The sequence below is a fragment of the Balaenoptera musculus genome, chromosome 1 (genome assembly GCF_009873245.2).
Source record: "Balaenoptera musculus isolate JJ_BM4_2016_0621 chromosome 1, mBalMus1.pri.v3, whole genome shotgun sequence".
NCBI classification, from domain to species: domain Eukaryota; kingdom Metazoa; phylum Chordata; class Mammalia; order Artiodactyla; family Balaenopteridae; genus Balaenoptera; species Balaenoptera musculus.
Window position 1 is genome coordinate 115,454,260 of NC_045785.1, and position 18,172 is coordinate 115,472,431.

General features: G+C 35.3%; 1 protein-coding gene across 1 annotated transcript; it reads right to left on the reverse strand.

The window, feature by feature from the left end:
- Positions 1–11,505: 11,505 nt before the first annotated feature.
- LOC118883582 (olfactory receptor 10K2) lies at positions 11,506–12,450 on the reverse strand. Its single transcript, XM_036830579.1, has one exon. It carries the CDS (start codon positions 12,448–12,450, stop codon positions 11,506–11,508), a length of 945 nt encoding a protein of 314 aa, XP_036686474.1.
- Between the last annotated feature and the right edge of the window lie 5,722 nt (positions 12,451–18,172).

Genomic DNA, 18,172 nt, shown 5'->3' on the forward strand with positions numbered 1-18,172 from the left:
TGTAAAAATAGTCAAATAGTTGGCCTGACCAGTGTTATGACCATAGTTAATCACCTTAATCACTCTAGTCCACATATTACAACAGACAGCATTTTGAAAGTAATATCCAAACATGAAATTATCCTCATGAACATGAGTGGGAGAAGACTTGCTTATAATTTAAGGAGTTTACAGAATATCTAAACCCATTCATAGACCCAATTCATGATAGTCCTTCCTCATGGCCAATCTTATCTAAATCGCTTCACTCTATTTTTACCATTTAATCTTTTCTTTTCTACTTTTGACATTTTGTTATAATGTTCCTTTTTACCTGTTTGATAAATTATTTATATCATCTGTCACAGATTTTATGTTTTATAATTTGAAAATAATGACAGGATACATTAATTGGCATTTTGCATCTACTCACTAGATTTTCTTCCTGGATGTAAATGTCCCTTCAATGCTGAATTTCAGAAAAACTCACCATGGGGTAAAAAGAGATTCTATTCTGTTTAGGACAGCACATACAATTAACTAGACTAGTGCTGTTTTATTATGTCACATGCATTAAAAAAATTAAGAGGTGCAATCTAAAATTTAAAGTTTCTGTATATAGAGTACGTAGACATTACAAAATTAAATTTTATACTGCAGGAAGTTGTAGCAGTTAAATAGAAAGCCCCAGAAACAGACTCTACACTTAATGCCTTGATCAACTTTCATAAAAAGTGGCTGAGTTTTGTGTCCAGCACTAGTGCTTGGAATATTTTCTACAGCAGCCTGATGCTAAAGTGCTTTTAAAATTTTTTGTGTATCCTACTTTGTAGGTCTAATTTTCTATTATCCTCTTCATGTGTGGGCCCACTGAATGACTTTTTAATTTAACTCTTATCTTTTTCTTAGTGTTTCTATAGTGAACAGACTTAGAAGAGAGTGATATTGTTATTCTTTGGAGACAAGTGTGTTTATTGCCTATTCCCTATGTCAAAGCAAAAATGGTGCCAGACTATGTTAAACAGGCAAGGAAGGCTTTCTTCAAGGCTATTTTAGTAAAGGAGAAAAACTATAACAAGTCTGAACTTGGCAACTCTGACATCATTAGATGAATGGATAAAGAAGATATGATACATATATACAATGGAATATTACTCAGCCATGAAAAAGAACAAAATAATGCCATTTGCAGCAATATGGATGGATCTAGAGATTGTCATACTGAGTGAAGTATGTCAGACACAGAAAGACAAATATCATACATATATGTATAACTGATTCACTTTGCTGTACAGCAGAAACTAACACAACATTGTAAATCAACTATACTCCAATAAAAATCAATTTAAAAATAAAGTTAGGCTTTCAAGAAAGTACACATTTGTTTGCATACACAGAAACATCTTTTTCTTTCTATAATTCCAAAACTATCCATGTTTAAAACAATAAATTACTATTTACTGAACAGTTACTAAGTGTTAGGCACTATTTTAGTTACAGGATACATTAGTAAACAAAAATAAAAAATCCTGCCTTCATGGATCTTCTATTCTACTGCAGAGACATAAAACCTAAACAATAAGCAAGATATATTAGTAAATTATATGTTAGAAGATTATGTGTGCTATGGGAAAAAAGTGGAGCAAGGTAAAGAGCAGAGGTGTTGGGGGTGATGATTTTAAATAGAGTGTCCAAGAAGACCTCTTTAAGAAGGGGTCATTCAAGCAAATACATGAAAGAAGTGAGGAAGAACATTATAGAGACATAAATTGTCCCTCCTTTTTGTCACCTTTTATGAGTTAAAATCCAGTATCCATCCATGAACAAAAGTACCTCTCAGGGAGTTGGGGGATCCAGTATCATACACCAAAGGATCCAGGAGGAGTTTTTCCCACCTGTGCATTGGATAACAGGTAGATAAACCTTTTTATGCATTATGGAAATGGCAGGTATCTGTGAACTGGCTTCAGCCCCTCTTCATTACAGTAGGGGAGCACCTGCAAAGTGTTGACTTGGACATACACCCAAGGGTAAAAGAGCCTTTGTAGAAGTCCTGGTTTACAGAGGAGAGATGTCAGCACTCTGTTGGAGCCAAAAAACAAAAAAACAAAAAAAACCCCAGAAAATACAAAAAAAAACAAACACAAAACAGGTGCATTGGACAGTGTAAGAAGAAATTTGTCAGTGCCACACGTCCCCCAAGGTTGCACAGCTTGGGACTGAACTAGCTGACAACAACCTCTCCTGAGGGAAAAGGGAGAGAAATGACTGAGTGCCCAGGTTCCCCAGCTGTGTGGGATGCTGCTGGAGAAAACTCTTTCTGTCCCAGAGCACCCAGCTACAGGCAAGACTTTCATGACTGGGTAGGGAGAGGAGATCAGGAAAGGCAGATAAAAATACGGGAGAGCATTTAAGGGATGTGGTTTCTGTTGACTGTGTTCAAGACTGTAGCAGCAAGTCCACCCACAAGCTGCTGGGAAAACCTCACTTGAGAATCCCCACAACTGGCCCATAGGCACCCCCAATACCCCAAGTGCAAAGCCCAAATCTCCCCCAACTCTTCAGCCAGCTCCTTGTGAATGTTCCTGAAGTGTCTGTGAGAGTAAGCTAAGGTAGACAGGGAGGGCAAACAGAAAACAGAAGAGCATCTATGAACAACGGAGAAAGCACAAAGTTGAGCTACAGCACCACCTTCAGGAAAATAAAAGAGAAGTTTCCAATATCTGATCTGACGTATTGTAAGATCAAGAGAAGAGATACAAACTTAAGAATTCTGCTACATAAAAAGAAATGAAGTACTGATACAAGCTGTAATATTAGATGAATCTTGAAAGCATACTAAGTGAAAAAAGCCAGTCATGTAGGACCACATCATATATGATTCCATTTATATGACATGTCCAGAAAAGGCAAATCTATACAGACAGAAAGTAGGTTAGTAATTGCTTAGGAATGAAAGTGGGGTGGGAAGATTGGGCATGTGGGCTACAGGTGTGGATTAACTTCTTAGGCTAATAAAATGTTCTACAATTGATTGTAGTGATGGGTGTATAACTATGTGAATATACTAAAAGCCATTTAATTGGACTCTTTACATGGTTGGCATATATGGTACATGAATTATATCTCAATAAAACTGTTAAAAGAAGAATTCTGCTACAAAAGGGAGCATGGATCAGGTGTATCCATGCAAAGTCAGGAAAGCCCAGGGTATAAGTAGGACCAACAAAAAGTATCTTCCACCTGAAGATGGCTAGTAAGGAATGGGGAAGGTGACAGCTACTTAAAATGCGAAAGTAGCAATGTAAATCTCCAAGATACACAATGAACCAAGGAAACATGACATGATCAAAAGATCACAATAATCCTCTAGTAAGTGAACCCAAAGACACAAAGATATGTGATTTGCCCAATAAATAATTCAAAGTAACTTTTTTGAAGAAACTTAATGAGCTAAAACACAAAAAGACAACTCAACAAAATCAAGAGAACAATACAGAAACGAAATGAGAAATTTAACAAAGAGATATGTCATTAAAAAAAGAGAGTCATACAGAAATTCTGGTGCTTAGGAATTTAATGAATGAAATTAAAATGCAGTAAAGAACATCAACAGCAGAGTAGACCAAAGAGAAGATAGACTCAGTGAGTTAGAGAATAGGAACTTTGAAATAACTCAGAGAACAAAGGAAAAAGTATGAAAATAGCAAAGAAAGCCTATGGGATCTAATGGACATCATCAAAAGAACAAATCTCAGAATCATCGGATTTCTAGGAAAAGAAGACAGGGGAAGAGGACAGAAAGTTCATCTGGAGAAATAATAGTTGAGACCTTCTCAAACCTTGGGAGAGACTTGGACACCCAAGTTCATGAAGCTAATATGTTACCCCATTATTTCAATTCAGAATGATCTTCTCCAAGACACATTATAATAAACTTTCAAAAATCAAAAACAAAGAGAGAATACTAAAAGCCGCAAAAAAATAAAGATTGCAACCTACAAAGTAACCCTCATTAGGCTATCAGCAGATTCCTCAGCAGAAAATTTACAGGCCAGGAGAGAGAAGAATGATATATTCAAAGTGCTGAATTAAGAAAAAAAGCCAGCCAAGAGTACTCTATCTGGCAAAGTTATTCTTCAGAAACAAAGGAGAAATAAAGATTTTTCCAAATAAACAAAAGCTGGGGGAGTACATCAATCACCACTAGACCTGCCTCACAAAACAATGTTGAAATGCTGAAAGGAGTTCTTTAAGCTGAAATGAAAGGGTGATGATTAGTAATATGAAAATATACAACACACTGGAAAAAGTAAATATCTAGTCAGATTTAGAAATTTTGAATTTTGTAATATGATATTGTGTTAACTATTCAACTGTAGTATAAAGTTAAAATTAGAATGAGTATAACTACTATAATTTCTTCATGAATGCAAAATATAAAAAGGGTTAATTTTGACATTAAAAACTTAAAAGAGAGGGAGTAAAAGAATGGAGGTTTTTATGCAATCAAAGGTATGTTGTTATCAGTGTAAGAAAGAAAACACAGTTTTAAAAATGGGTAAATGATTTAAATAGTCTCTAAAGAATACATGCAAATCTCTAATAAGCACAGGAAAAAATAGTCAACAGTATTAGTCGCTGGAGAAATACTAATCAAAACCATGACATACAACTTCACATTTACTAGGATGGCAATACTATTACTACTACTACTAATAATAATAATAATGCAGAAAATACCATGTGTTGGCAAGGAAATGGAGAAATTGGGACTCATACATTTCTGGTGGGAATGTAAATTAGTGCAGCTGCTGTGGACAACAATTTGATAGTTCCTCAAAAAGTTACAAATAGAATTACAATATGATCTAGTAATTCCACTCCTATGTGCATGCTCAAGAGAATTAAATACATATGTTTACCCAAAAACTTGTACATGATTCTACATAGAAGCATCACACATAATAACCAAAAAGTGGGAACTACCCAAATGCCAACTGTTGATGAATGGATAAATAAATTTGGTATACCTATGCAATGAAATATTATTCAGCCATTAAAAGGCATGAAGCCCTGATACATGTTACAACATATATGACCCTTATGCTAAGTAAAAAGAACCATATGCAAAATACCACATATAATATGATTCCATTTGTATAAAATGTTTAGGATAGGCAAATCTATAGAGACAGAAAGTAGAGTAGAGATTGCTGGGGGAAGAGGAGATGACTGCTAATGTTTATGGGGTTTCTTTTCATGCTTATGAAATGTTCTGGAATTAGATAGTGGTGATGGCTGCCCAATTCTGTGAATATGCTAAAATCCATTGAATCAACATTTTAAAATAGTAAATATTGTAGTATGCGAATTATCTCTTAACTAAAAAAATCAGATCCAACCATGAATACAGACTTGAAAGAGGTTCATAATATACTCTTGCAGAAAAATAAGTTGCAGAATAATTTAAAGATAGATATCAGATATCTATCTATCTATCTTTCTGTCTACATATCTATCATCTATCTATCATGTCTCTCTCTCTCGCTAAGTGATGTGTGTTTGTGTGTGCATGTGTATATATTTATAATCAGTCTAACCATAAATAGTGGAAATTCAAGGATAAGAAAGTTGAGGAAGAGAGGACATTTTAGGATCTATTTTATATATTGGTACTTTTTATTATCCTGAGGATCATATGTTATTTATATAGTTTTACATTTATTTTTAAATAACAATATATTTTAAGTAAAAAAAAAAATACTAAGTAAACCACTAAGAATCCTGCTGTTGGAACAGAGAGCAAAGGATATTTTTCCACTGCAACTAAATAATAAAAATTTGTTTAATAGAAATGGTGGCTCAGATTCCCCATCCCCCTCCTGCTGACAACCTGCCTTCGCTTCCTGCCTTCAGGTGTGTGAGAGGAGCATGTTTCTTTCCAATAAATACCAATACATCAAAAAAAAAGAGAAAAAGATGGGTGGTATTTTAAAATGAAGAATTGTGTTACGGGTTGAATTGTGTCCCTCTAAAATTCATATGTTGAAGTATTAACCACTGGTACCTCAGAATGTGACTGTATTTGAGAATAGGGTTTTTAAAGAGCCAATGAAGTTAAAATTAAGTCATTAGAATGGTCATTAGAGATGACTGACACCTCTATAAGAAGAGGAAATTTTTCTTTAAAGGAGGAAATTTGAACACAGAATTATAGAGACAAGATGATATGAAGACATAAGCAGAAGATAGCCAAAAACAAGTCAAGGAGAAAGGCCACAGAAGAAACCAGCCCTGCTGACATTTTGAATTAGATTTCTAGCTTTCAGACTGTGAAAAAATAAATGTCTGTTGTTTAACTAGCCAGGTCTATGGTACTTTGTTATGGCAGCCTTAGCAAACTAATACAGGACATGTGGTATAAATATGTTTTGCATATTTAGGAACTCTGAGTAGAATGAGATGGCTGGAGAGGCAGATGTGAGAAGAGAGAGATTTGAGGACAGCTCATGGAGGACCTTATGGCCATCCCTAAATGCTTACTTTTGTTGGTTGTAAATTGTGAACTTTTGAAGTTTTGAGGAAGAGAGGAATTTGATCTGATATTTTCTTAGGTTGAGATCCATGAGCATGGTCAATTTAGTAGTGGAGAGACTAATAGGAACAGAGATTTTAGGAGCAGTTTAGTGACCTAGGAAGATCAATTACTACCAAATAATTATGATACTTGACTGTTTGTCTTTCTACTATACTTAATACTGTACAAAATAGTCTCATCTTTATCTCATTTAAATGAAGACATAGAACAATATAGGAGAAGGCACCAATCTCCTTATTTTACAGATGAGTAGTCTGGGGCCCAAAGTAAGAAAGTAATTTACTCTTAGTAATTTTCTAGGTCACAGAGTAACGTCATGACATAAAATGTGCCCTCCTTCCTTGCAAATTTTTCCTTTGGATGGCCCCAGGCAGTGTGGGAAGTGAGGGAGAGGCAATAGTGCTGGTTGATTTATGAGGTTATCCACAGAATTGACTTCTATGTCACTACATGGGGAGAGGGTCATGGTGTCCAGGGGTGTGTGTGACAAGGTATGGGAAATAGTTTTCACCATTGTTGGGGCAATGCTAGTGCCTTAGTCATAGCAGGAAGCAGCAGGGACAGTGGCACTGGACATACCCATGGAGTGAAAATTCAAATGAGCTCTAGGAAATGGGTAAGAGAGTGGATTCTCTGTCATGTACCTGCAGTGTGATAATAAAATTTTATGTAATCTCTGCTATATTCAGTGTTTACAAATGTAGTAGTGGGCTGAAAGTCCTGACTTAGCTTATCTCAAAAATTTTAAAGAAATTGAATACACACAAAGACACACATACAGAAATATATTCCTCTATATATGTATATAAAGGGGGTTTGGGGGATTCATGATTAGTATTTTATTTGAAATTTGAGAATATTTATCATATTATCAAGCAGTGGATATTTGAGTGGAATTGATTTGAATTTAAAGATGAAATAAGGACAATTAGTATCGCTACAAAATTGAGACATCCTGTCCTTGTAGAAAGTATCCCTATGATTATTCGTTTTATTCTGTATCCCTCGGAAAAGTTTCTTTACAGCTTCATTTTAATAGGTCTTGACTAGAAATTGTTAAATATATTTCTAAATGTTTTCCAAGGAAAATAAGTAAAATTTCCCATTTTTGCAAACACCTTCCTTTGATCTTTTCACACAGTTATGTTGAGGTTCCAAAGGAACTCATATATCCCAGACCTAACACTTTCCTCTTGATATCTTCATTTGTAGGCTGTTTAGGGATTTACTCTTAAACTTTTCAGAGTCCTATAGGCACATATAGGGTTTCTAGTACATCTTTCTACTACCCTGGATCACTCTCTGTAGAGTTCACTTCTACAAATTCCTTCTGAGCTGTTGAACCACTGATTGTTACCAATGATGTCTCTTTTGGTCTCTTGCCAAGCCCAGATAGATACAACATCTGCTCTGCAGCTGTGTTATCAAGTCCCCTGGAATGATTACTTCATTATGGTTTTTTTTTTTAATTTATTTTTTGATACAAGTTCTTTCCATCTTGCTAATAAAGATTCATCAAGGGAGATGAGCAACTTTCTTGGCTGGGACATAAGGAGTGAATATGCAAAAACTGAAATTAAGTTCCAAAAGATTTTCCATAGGAAAAAGTGCGAGATGAAGTGAAATGGTTGGAAAATCATCTCAGGAAGTATGGAAGGTTTATTTTTTTGGCGGGGGGAAGTATAATAAGTTACTTCATGAGCATTGAATGAGTTTCAATTAATTCATGAAAGTTGAGTCATTGCAGAAAGGACAAGGGATATTTTGCTAGAAGTTGGAGATTTTTAGAGTCTTATTTTTGCAATGAACTGATCACCTTCTTCCTATGAGTTATATATGGACTGTATTTCTGGTCACTGGGCTCAATGCCTTATTGAGACAAGTACACTTGTGCCACAGTCACATTTTAATTACAAAGATCGTAGGAAGAGGATGGCTCTACACATATAGAAGTGTGCATGTGTGTTTTTCTGAGGAATTGTTTTCTCAAATGAAAGATGTCTAGGAGAAACTTGTGCTAGCAGAACTAAGCTAGCACAAGTAGAATTAATCTTTTATTTTATAATGGCTGGTTTTCTGAAAAATGTGTGAAACTATTAGTAGCTTATTAAAATCACCAGGAAAGGTAAAAAGACAGTAAGGAATTTAGAAAAAATAATGCATTGAATTTTTTTCTCTGAATGTATCTACCCAATCAACCTATCAACTCTTAATCTTTGTGAATGTTTGTTTTATATCACTGATTAGGAAAACAAAAATCTATGTGTTTTTTATAATCTTTCACTGACTTATATGGAATATATATACTTGAGGCAGGAGAATCTTTGTGTTTGCTAAGCACAAACTTATTCATCTTTCTCAATGTAAATGTCTCTGTGTAGTTATTTAACTGTTGTCTCTCAGCTGTAATTCACCATTCTCTACTTTATATATAACTTAGGTTGAGATCTTGAAAATTACATTTTCTTGAATCATAATTGGTTCATCTGTTCAATGATAAAGAGTGTCTTAGAAAATCAGTCCTAATATCAAGGCCAGCCTGATAGGCTACAAATCCAATTTCAGCGCAACTATATTATATCATGGCCAAGATCAGAGAAATTCCCTAATTCTGCCTTGGTTTAAGCTTTCCCACAGTGTACTCAAAAGATGTATATATATATATATAGATAGATAGATAGGTATATATATGTATGTATATATATATGTACGTATGTTTATATAGGAGACAATGATGAATGGGAAATAAAAACATACCGATTTATTATTATTGGTTGAATTTATGCCTGAAACTTAAGTGCAGATCTCTCCGTAAATTCAGCTGGAATACATGGCCTAGTTTGAAGGCTGAAGGGGCTTTGTTTTCTTGCTAAAGCCAGCCCCAAATCCAAAGATCTTATCTCTTTCCTGCAAGTTACATATGACTAAAGAGGGGAGCTAAAATTAACCAAGGGTGTGTGTGTGTTTGTGTGTGTGTGTGTGTTTGTGCATGCATGTGTGTGAAAAGAGGAAGGAGAGCAAGATGTTTAGTTTTAACCCATGAGCACAGGCCCAAAGCCAAATTAATTCTTTGGTCACGTGAAAAAATAAAAAGAGCAAGAATAAAATGCCAGAAGGAGAATCATTCTAGTATACATAACCTTCTAACAAACAGTGATCCTACCCACTTGTGAGTGTTCTGCTATCTGACTCAAAATGATGGTATCCACAAGTCTTGGAAAAGAACAAAGCAAAAGTTGGGAGTTTTTCTTGTTCCCCCTCCCTCAACACCATATTACATCAGGATAGGGATTAACTATACCATATGATATAAAGGACATTTACCTCATACTTATCAGTATACCTTTTCTACAGATGTCACATGGTTTAGCCTACTGTTGAAGATGAATACTTATGCATTCTGAACTCCATTAATTAAGAAAGTCATAGTCGTCACAAAGGGTCACGTGAGAGCATTGCAGGAGTATTAAAAAAGGAAGTGAGTGATGTGGAATCAGTATTAATTCTACTCAGTAATAGGAAAGACATTTTAATTTTCTGAGTGTCAGTTTTCTCATCTATAAAAAGTAGATTATAATATACACCTCCAAGGGATGCTCTAAAGTTCAAATATGGTGACATTTTAAAACAGAAGCCCATAAGTGCAAATTTGAACAATTAACACATTAAACTGATTCACATTAAGGGTTATCAGTTTATTTCCTTTTCATGAGATGACTTGATAGGCTAGAAGTCTGGGCTGAGCAATGGGCCCAAGGAAAAAGAGAAATTGGTGGCCAAAGAAATTAAATTTGTTTTGGTCTCTGTGACCTTCAGGCCCCACCCTCAGGAAGTCTCAAGCTTCAGAGAAATGGAAGAAATGCAGTAGGCTTACATTCTTAGCAGACAAGCTCAGCATTCCACAATAAAAGAGGGCCCATGAATAAAACATCCAGTTCCTTCCCTCTTCCTTCAACCCCTGAAAGTGTATAAGTCACTGATGAGGAGACTGGTGGAAGAAAAGACTAAGAAATGAAATGATTCGGTCAGAAGACCTTTATTTACAAGTTGATCTTGAAAAAAATATATAAAGCAAGTAAGCAGCTCTCTCCATGGAGCTCCTTGTTTGCTCTCCTTTCTGTAGGAAGGAGAGATAAGTAAAATGTCTAATTCAAATTCTGGCCTGAAATGCACATGACAACTCCCGAGATTCATGAAACAGAAACTGTTTGCTCTTTACACAGATTTTTCTATTTGGTTACTATTTAATAAAATGGGTTTAAGCTTAGCCTGCCTTTCTTGACCACTCTGCGTAATTTTAGGTCTTCTCTTTAACCTATGCCCTTGTGAATATCTTTAAGGAATGCTGACCAAATTTAGATTTGTACCAGTGTATAAAAAAATTAGAAAAACCCCCAGCTCCCAGTAATAGAAACACAGAGGTGGAAAACTTTTTGCATAATTTTCTTATTTGAGCATTAATTAGATATAACTTATGCACCAAAAATTATAACTTTACAAATGTTATCTCATTTAAAAACTGTGATCTGACTATACTGAAAGACTGAGACTCAGGAAACATCCAGAAAAGGGAGAGATATAGAGACAGGAGAGTTAGGGTTGTACAATAATTTGTAGGATTGGTTTCCATTCTGGCTGAGATTGGGTAATGGTATTTGCCAGAGCCTAAAATTCTGAACATATAATTGTATTCCTACATCGTAATGTTAGCCATCCATCATTTTTCCATCAATTGAAAAAACTTCAATAGGCAATAATTTATGTGATCATGGCAAGAAGCTATTATTTTTTATTTTTATATTTGGAAACAAATGAGAAATGATCTCTGTTCTTGAACACTGTTCTCAATTGCTTGATCATTTTTGCTCAGGGAATTTTTTCCCACATACTTTGTGTTTTATTACTTGAAAAGAGCAGAATCTAGATTAATGTCGTGGCAGAGAAATTGTTCTTCCCACAACTCTTTGAAGAGCTGATTTGAACTCTTTATTTCTCAAGCTGTAAATCATAGGATTGAACAATGGAGTTAGGATAGTGTAAGATACTGATATGAGAGCATCCTGGCTTGAGGAGTAGTTGGACTTAGGCCTTAAGTAGATAAAGGAGGCACAGCCATAATGGACAATGACAATAATGAGGTGAGAAGCACAGGTGGAAAAAGCTTTGTACCTGCCTAATGTGGAAGGAAACTGGAGTATAGCAGAGATGATGTGAATATAGGATACCAAAATCAATAACAGGGGGATAACCAGGACCAATGCACAGAGCATGATAATGACAAACTGACTAAAGTGGGTATGGTGGGATGCCACCTTGAGAACAGGAGAAATGTCACAGAAGAAGTGGTGTAGTTGGTTGGAGGAGTGAAAGGGCAGGTGAAATACCAAGGATGTGATGATCTCTGCAATAGTAAAACCACAGAGACAGGCAACAGCCACAAGTCCCACACACATCCCATGTCCCATGAGCACTGTGTACCGCAGAGGGTTACAGATGGCCACATAGCGATCATAACCCATGGCTGCCAGCAGGAAGGAGTGCGAGCAACCTAAGAAGAGGAAGGAAAACATCTGGATAGAACAGCCCAAGAAGGAGATGGTCTTCTTCTGTGCTAGCAGGTCAACCAGCATCTTGGGTACAATGACGAAGGTGTAGCAAGTCTCAGAGCAGGAGAGTCCAGCAAGGAAGAAGTACATAGGGGTGTGGAGGGCTCTTTCCAGCACAATGGTGGAAATGATGATGGCATTGGTGCCCAGGGTGAACATATAGACGAGCAGGAAGACAACGAACAGCAGCCGCTGCAGCCCAGCCAGAGATGAGAAGCCGAGGAAGACAAACTCTCTCACCAAGGTCTCATTGACCCACTCCATGGAAGGCAGATCATCAGGAGACAATCTGAGAGAGAAGACAGTGCCAAGAAAACCCCCTGAAAATTAGAAGAATCATTAGAATGATCATTATATTGATCATCATAGCGTGTGTTCTCAGATTCTGAGTTCTAACTCATTCCTCCTCTTTCCAGTTTTTGTAAGACATGAAGAAGTATCTAAAATTATTCAAAGTGTGCATCCAACTTTGAGTCTCCCCAGTATTTTTAACACCATAGGAAAACTTTTTTGACATTTCCCAGATTTAACTATCCCTTCATCTCCATTCCCAGGATGAGGCTGCTATTAAAATTCTCAGCCTCTCACGCTGTTTACTCTGCAAAGCTAGTCCATTCAATTTTATTACCTTCATATTCTCCCACTTTCCTGCAGCTGCAAAATAAATCATCTGAATGCACTCACTTATAGATTACTTTATTTATGACTTTATATATAATCTTCAATAGTTTCTCATTATCCCTCTGCTTATACCTAAATGTCTACTCTCAGTTTAATCTCTCCATAATCTAGACCTACATTCTATCTAACTCTTTTTGCCTTACTTCCTGACTTGGATCATCAACTCCACCGTCTTAAATGCTCATTAAGCTGACTCTTGCTTCTGTATACGTATTCTGTTCCCAAATCTGGAAAACGTTCTCCAAGATGGAATACTTCTACACATCCTCCAATGCCTATCTCAGATTCTTTCTTCCTGCAGACAGAACCACAATCTTTCTTCAAGCCTCTTGTCCATTTTTATCACCTTTCATTAATGCCTACAAAAATCACCTTATGGTTATCTTTCCCATCACCATTCTCACAACTCTTCAGTCCATCTTTCCCCTGATGTCAGACTGATCTTCTGAAATATAAATTGTATCCTATTGCTCACCTCTTCAAAAATTTTACTCATGGCTATAGCACAAAGTGCAGTCTTTATGGTTTTTAAGGTCTCGTTTGGGAGCTAAACTATGTTTCAGTGTTTATTCATAGACATTATGGGATGCATCGCTATTGTGCAATATGTTGTATTCTTCCTTGCCTCTATTCTTTGCTCATGTTAGTTTGTTAACCATTTTCTTCTCTACAAATATTTTACCATTATTCTGAAGCCTCAACCAAGTCTATTTTTCTGGGAAGCTTCCTTGGTATGTCCTCATAAAGGAGTTGTTTCTTCCTCAGAATTCACATAAGACATTGATTGCCAATTTGATTTGTTGTTTATTTAATTTTGAAATAGGGTGTTGTTTTTTTCTTTTCCATTAAATTTTATACTCTTAAGGGTAAGAAGAGAGTCATAAGCATTTTTATTTAAATTCTCCTCAGCATCTAGAACCATTTTAATTGCCTAATAGTTTTTCAATAAAAATTGTCATATAAATAAAAAAAGCTAACTTGGTATGTTGTTACGTACCACATTCACATCACCACTTTCTTCCCAGAATTCACAGAGTAAGAGAATCCTCAGTGTTCTCTGATCCTTGCCGTGAAGATTGTACAAGACCATAAATTTCTAAATATTTCTGTACTACATGGAACTAAGTTTTACCCTTTTGAAGCAAAAGAAAAATCTCAGTTTATAATAGAAAAATAGCACTGAAAAAAGCATCTGGTCACTGGAAATCTATGTACCTAGATTTATTCTCAATTCCTCGTACGTTTACAACTGTCTAGAACATATCAGAATGCAAATAAATGGGAGGGAAATTGTAAAGTGACTTTGAGTTTATCCCATTTTAAAAAGTATATCTTTCAAAATTATATCTTAACTGATATTAATAACAAAAATTAATGTCATCATACTCTACCTTAGACGAGAACCACTAAATCAAGACTATCAGGCACTATTCAACAATTATTAATCAGAATGATTACAACCATGTGTCAGGCGCTAGGTATGTGTTAAAAATACCCATATAAAAGATTTGGTCCAAGGCCTCAAGTTGCTCACATTTCAAAGGTGAGACGTATTCAAAAGAAGAGATTGTTATAAAACGATGTGGTTGAAGTGATGGATATGCATTTGCAATTGTGAGAAAACTGAGGAGACAATTTCTTTTGTATAGCCTTGGAAAAATTATTTTGTATTTATTTCTGAGTTTATTGATGTCTGTTATAGAAATGTTGAATTAAAGCATTCTTGGAAAAATATCATGAGTCTGGGCACTATTTAATTTCTATGGCTTTTATACAGATGTGTAAGAGTTCAGGTAACCACAGTTACATCTCCTGCCTTCTGGAAAGTGCTGCCCTGTCCCTTATATTTTCTGCTTCTATAGTTACACCTCCTCATCCCTTCAACCCAAACCTTGTGAAAGGGACAAATCTTCTCTTTCTCCATCTTATCCCCCTGGTTCTTTGTTCAGTACTTAACACAGGATTTTTATTGCCTAGAAGGTATATTTATTAATAAATAATTAGTTATCTTTCTAATTCCAGGATCCTCAATTCTCAGGACTACTAATAAATTTCTACATATATAATCTTGAATTTTACCCTTACAAACACATGTAAAATTGAGTAATATAGGAATAAAATGTAGGAATTTTGAACTTAGATATAAGATTTAATCCTGACTCTAGCACTTTCTTTTGGTAAGATCTTAAATTCTCTAAGCCCCATTTTCTCATTGGTATGGTGAGAAAAGTAATTCCTACTTTCCAGGTTACAGTGAAAATTAATTGAAATCATGTATACAGAAGAGACTAATTCAGTACATAGTGAGTGCTCAATAAATATTTACCTCTTATCACTTTACTGTGGTTCTACAGGGATTAAAATCAGAAATATTTTCATCAATGATATAATGAGCATTTAACTCATGGCAAGTTGTTGAAGCTGCCTTTCTGTACTTTCTTGAGGGTGGGGAGTGGATTTAAGAGAGATTAACATTTTTCTGAATTCTCCAAGCTTGATTAAAAGTGACTTGGTTTTACATGGAGTCCTGTTCTGCACTGGAAGGGAAGCAAGTGTTACTGATCTTGAAGTTCCATGCAAGTTCTTTGGTATCTGGTTGTTCTGTAGTCAGAGTCACCCAGGCCGTTGTCCATACCTGGTAGAAAGCAAAGGAGGTATCCTAAATTTTCTATTTTGGGCTGTAGGTTATAGGATAAACTTAGAATACAAAACTGTAATTAAACTTAGTCACATACAAATAACAATGTAGAGGTTTCTCATTATGGACGCTCTATAATTATCAATTATGCCTATTTTATATATGTTTTAATTTACATATTTAGAAATCAACCTCAACTCTTTATTGAGCTCTTAAAGTTTGGAGTAGATTGTTTCATAATCCTCATATTTTATGATTTTATCATTTTGATTATGTTTTAAGCACTGCAGTTATAAATGTGAATAAAATAATTTTTCCTTTCTCAGAGGACAGAGAATCAAATAGCTAGCCATATTACAGGACAGACTATCATAAACACCACAAAGGAACAAGCAAAAAAGGTCTGAACATGTTGAGGAAAAAACAATTTCATAGAAATCTTTGAAGAAAAAATAGTATTTGAATATTATCTATAAACATTTTGATGAAAATGTAGACTGAGCCTCAGTGACACTATTTATGTAAACATTGTGATAGAGCTGATTAATATTTTCCTTAATGTTGATTGGCCCTTCAGAATTGAACAAGTACCTGCTGTTTTGCTGTCATAGAGATACATCTCTTTTACAAAGGAAATACCTAAATTTACACAGGGCTGTGAAAAGAGAGACACACCTTTCCTCCCTTTTTCTTCCTTTTTTTCTTTACCAAAACCTTCACATTGGGGTCACAAACTCAAAAACAAACAATTCAATTCAGTTAACTTCTTTAGGGATCATCATCCCAAGTATCAGTCCATCAGTATTGCTTTTAATAGTTCCAGGAAGAAAAATAGGACATAATTTTGGTATTAATTTATTAACCAAAATTTAGATTCATTGTATAGAAATATAATGTGAACTATCATTTATCACACATTTTTTTCATAGTGCAGACAGGGTGAAAATACTGTTATATATAGTCTCTCATTTGGTCATCATGATCTCATGAAGTAGGTATTACTTTTAATATCTTCACTATAAAGAAGAGTAATTTGAGAATCAAAGTGTTTGTGGGCTCCACTCAAGTTAACACAGCTGGGAAACTAGCACTAGACTATAGATCTTCTGATTGACATAGGAGTAAAATGTTTGCGTGTGTGTATGTGTGTTGGTGAGAAAGGGAAAACAGTATTCTGTCACCCTCCTTTCATAGGAAGGTATTTAAAGAAAAAGATTCCTGTTACAATCTTGTTACAGGCTCAAGTCCCAGCTCCTCTGTGTATTAGTTCCAGGACTTTAACATGTCTGAATCACTTTCCTCTTCTTTATAATGGGATTCATTCTGATATCTGCTAACCTAATTTTCAAGGTTTGTTCAAAATGAATGAGAAAATATCATTGCAATGGTTAAGTGTTACACAAATATTAGTTTTGCAATTATAATTTAGAGTTGAAAAGGGGCAGACAGTTTTGAGAATATTACTCTCATACTGCTTGGTGAAATCCATTGATTTCAGGAAGGGTTTAATAGGATAAAGATGACTTCCCTTCCCCCAAACTGGGGAAGGTATATTGCATTTTTTGTCCTTGTCTCATACTCGAGGATCTCCAGAAAGCTGGGGTCATAAGTGTTATAGCTGTAGGATACCTTAAAGACCTATCCTAATAGTCTCATTTGACAGAAGAAGAAATTAAACCTCAGAGAGTACTGTGAAGATCCCAAAACCGGAAAGCAACTGGGTGGATGTGTTAGCAATAGAACAGAGGACTTATGTTTTTCAGATGAATGGGATTCCAACAGTATTGTGCTGCCTCCTGAAGATGTTTATTATGTAGGTATTGACTTGGCTCTCTTCCTGAGTCTGCTCTCTATGACCTTGTGCTCGTGTTTCTGACTGTCTCTGATTTTATATTCCCCAAAGGCAGGGTTTCTGTGTCTTTATATCTGCCAAGTAAAATTATTTTCATAGTACTCCCTAAGTTCTCAAACCTGGATTAGGTATTGTAATTTTTTTTCTAGATCTCACCTAATATAGCCATTTCTGGAAAAAAAAAAGATTGTGATTTAAGATTTTGTAGGTATATATATACATACAATGGAATATTATTTGGCCCTAAAAAAGAAGAAAATCATGCCATGTGCGACAGCATGGATGAATCTGGAGGACATTATGCTAAGTGAAATAAGCCAGTCACAGAAGGACAAATTCCATTTGTATGTGGTATCTAAAATAGTCAGATTCATAGAAGAAGAAAGTAGAATGGTGGTTGCCAGGGCTTGGGGGAAGGGAGAGAGAGGAAGTGGCTGTTCATTGGATATAAAGTTTCAGTTACGTGAGATGAACACATTCAAGAGATCTGCTGTACAACATTGTGCCTATAGCTAACATTATGTTATTGTGTACTTAAACATTTACTAAGAGGGTAGATCTCATGTTAGATGTTCTTACTATAAGGAAACAAAAGATTTTGTGAGGAAAATGTTGAGCGCACTGTTGAATTAAATCAGAACCAAGACAGTGTCTGTGTAAATTTAGGAAGAGCAGTGAGTCAGTTAATTCAGGATATGTATAAAATTTATATGCATAGTTTTATAAAAATTCACTTTAAACCTTCATTAATCCTGGTTAACATTATTTGGAGTCCACGTTCTTAGCTGTGGCTGTCTCTTTCTTTCACTGCACCA

Bases quoted from the DNA above. Each gene is read 5' to 3' on its own strand.
- LOC118883582 (XM_036830579.1), bottom strand. From the start codon at position 12,450: ATGGAGTGGGTCAATGAGACCTTGGTGAGAGAGTTTGTCTTCCTCGGC.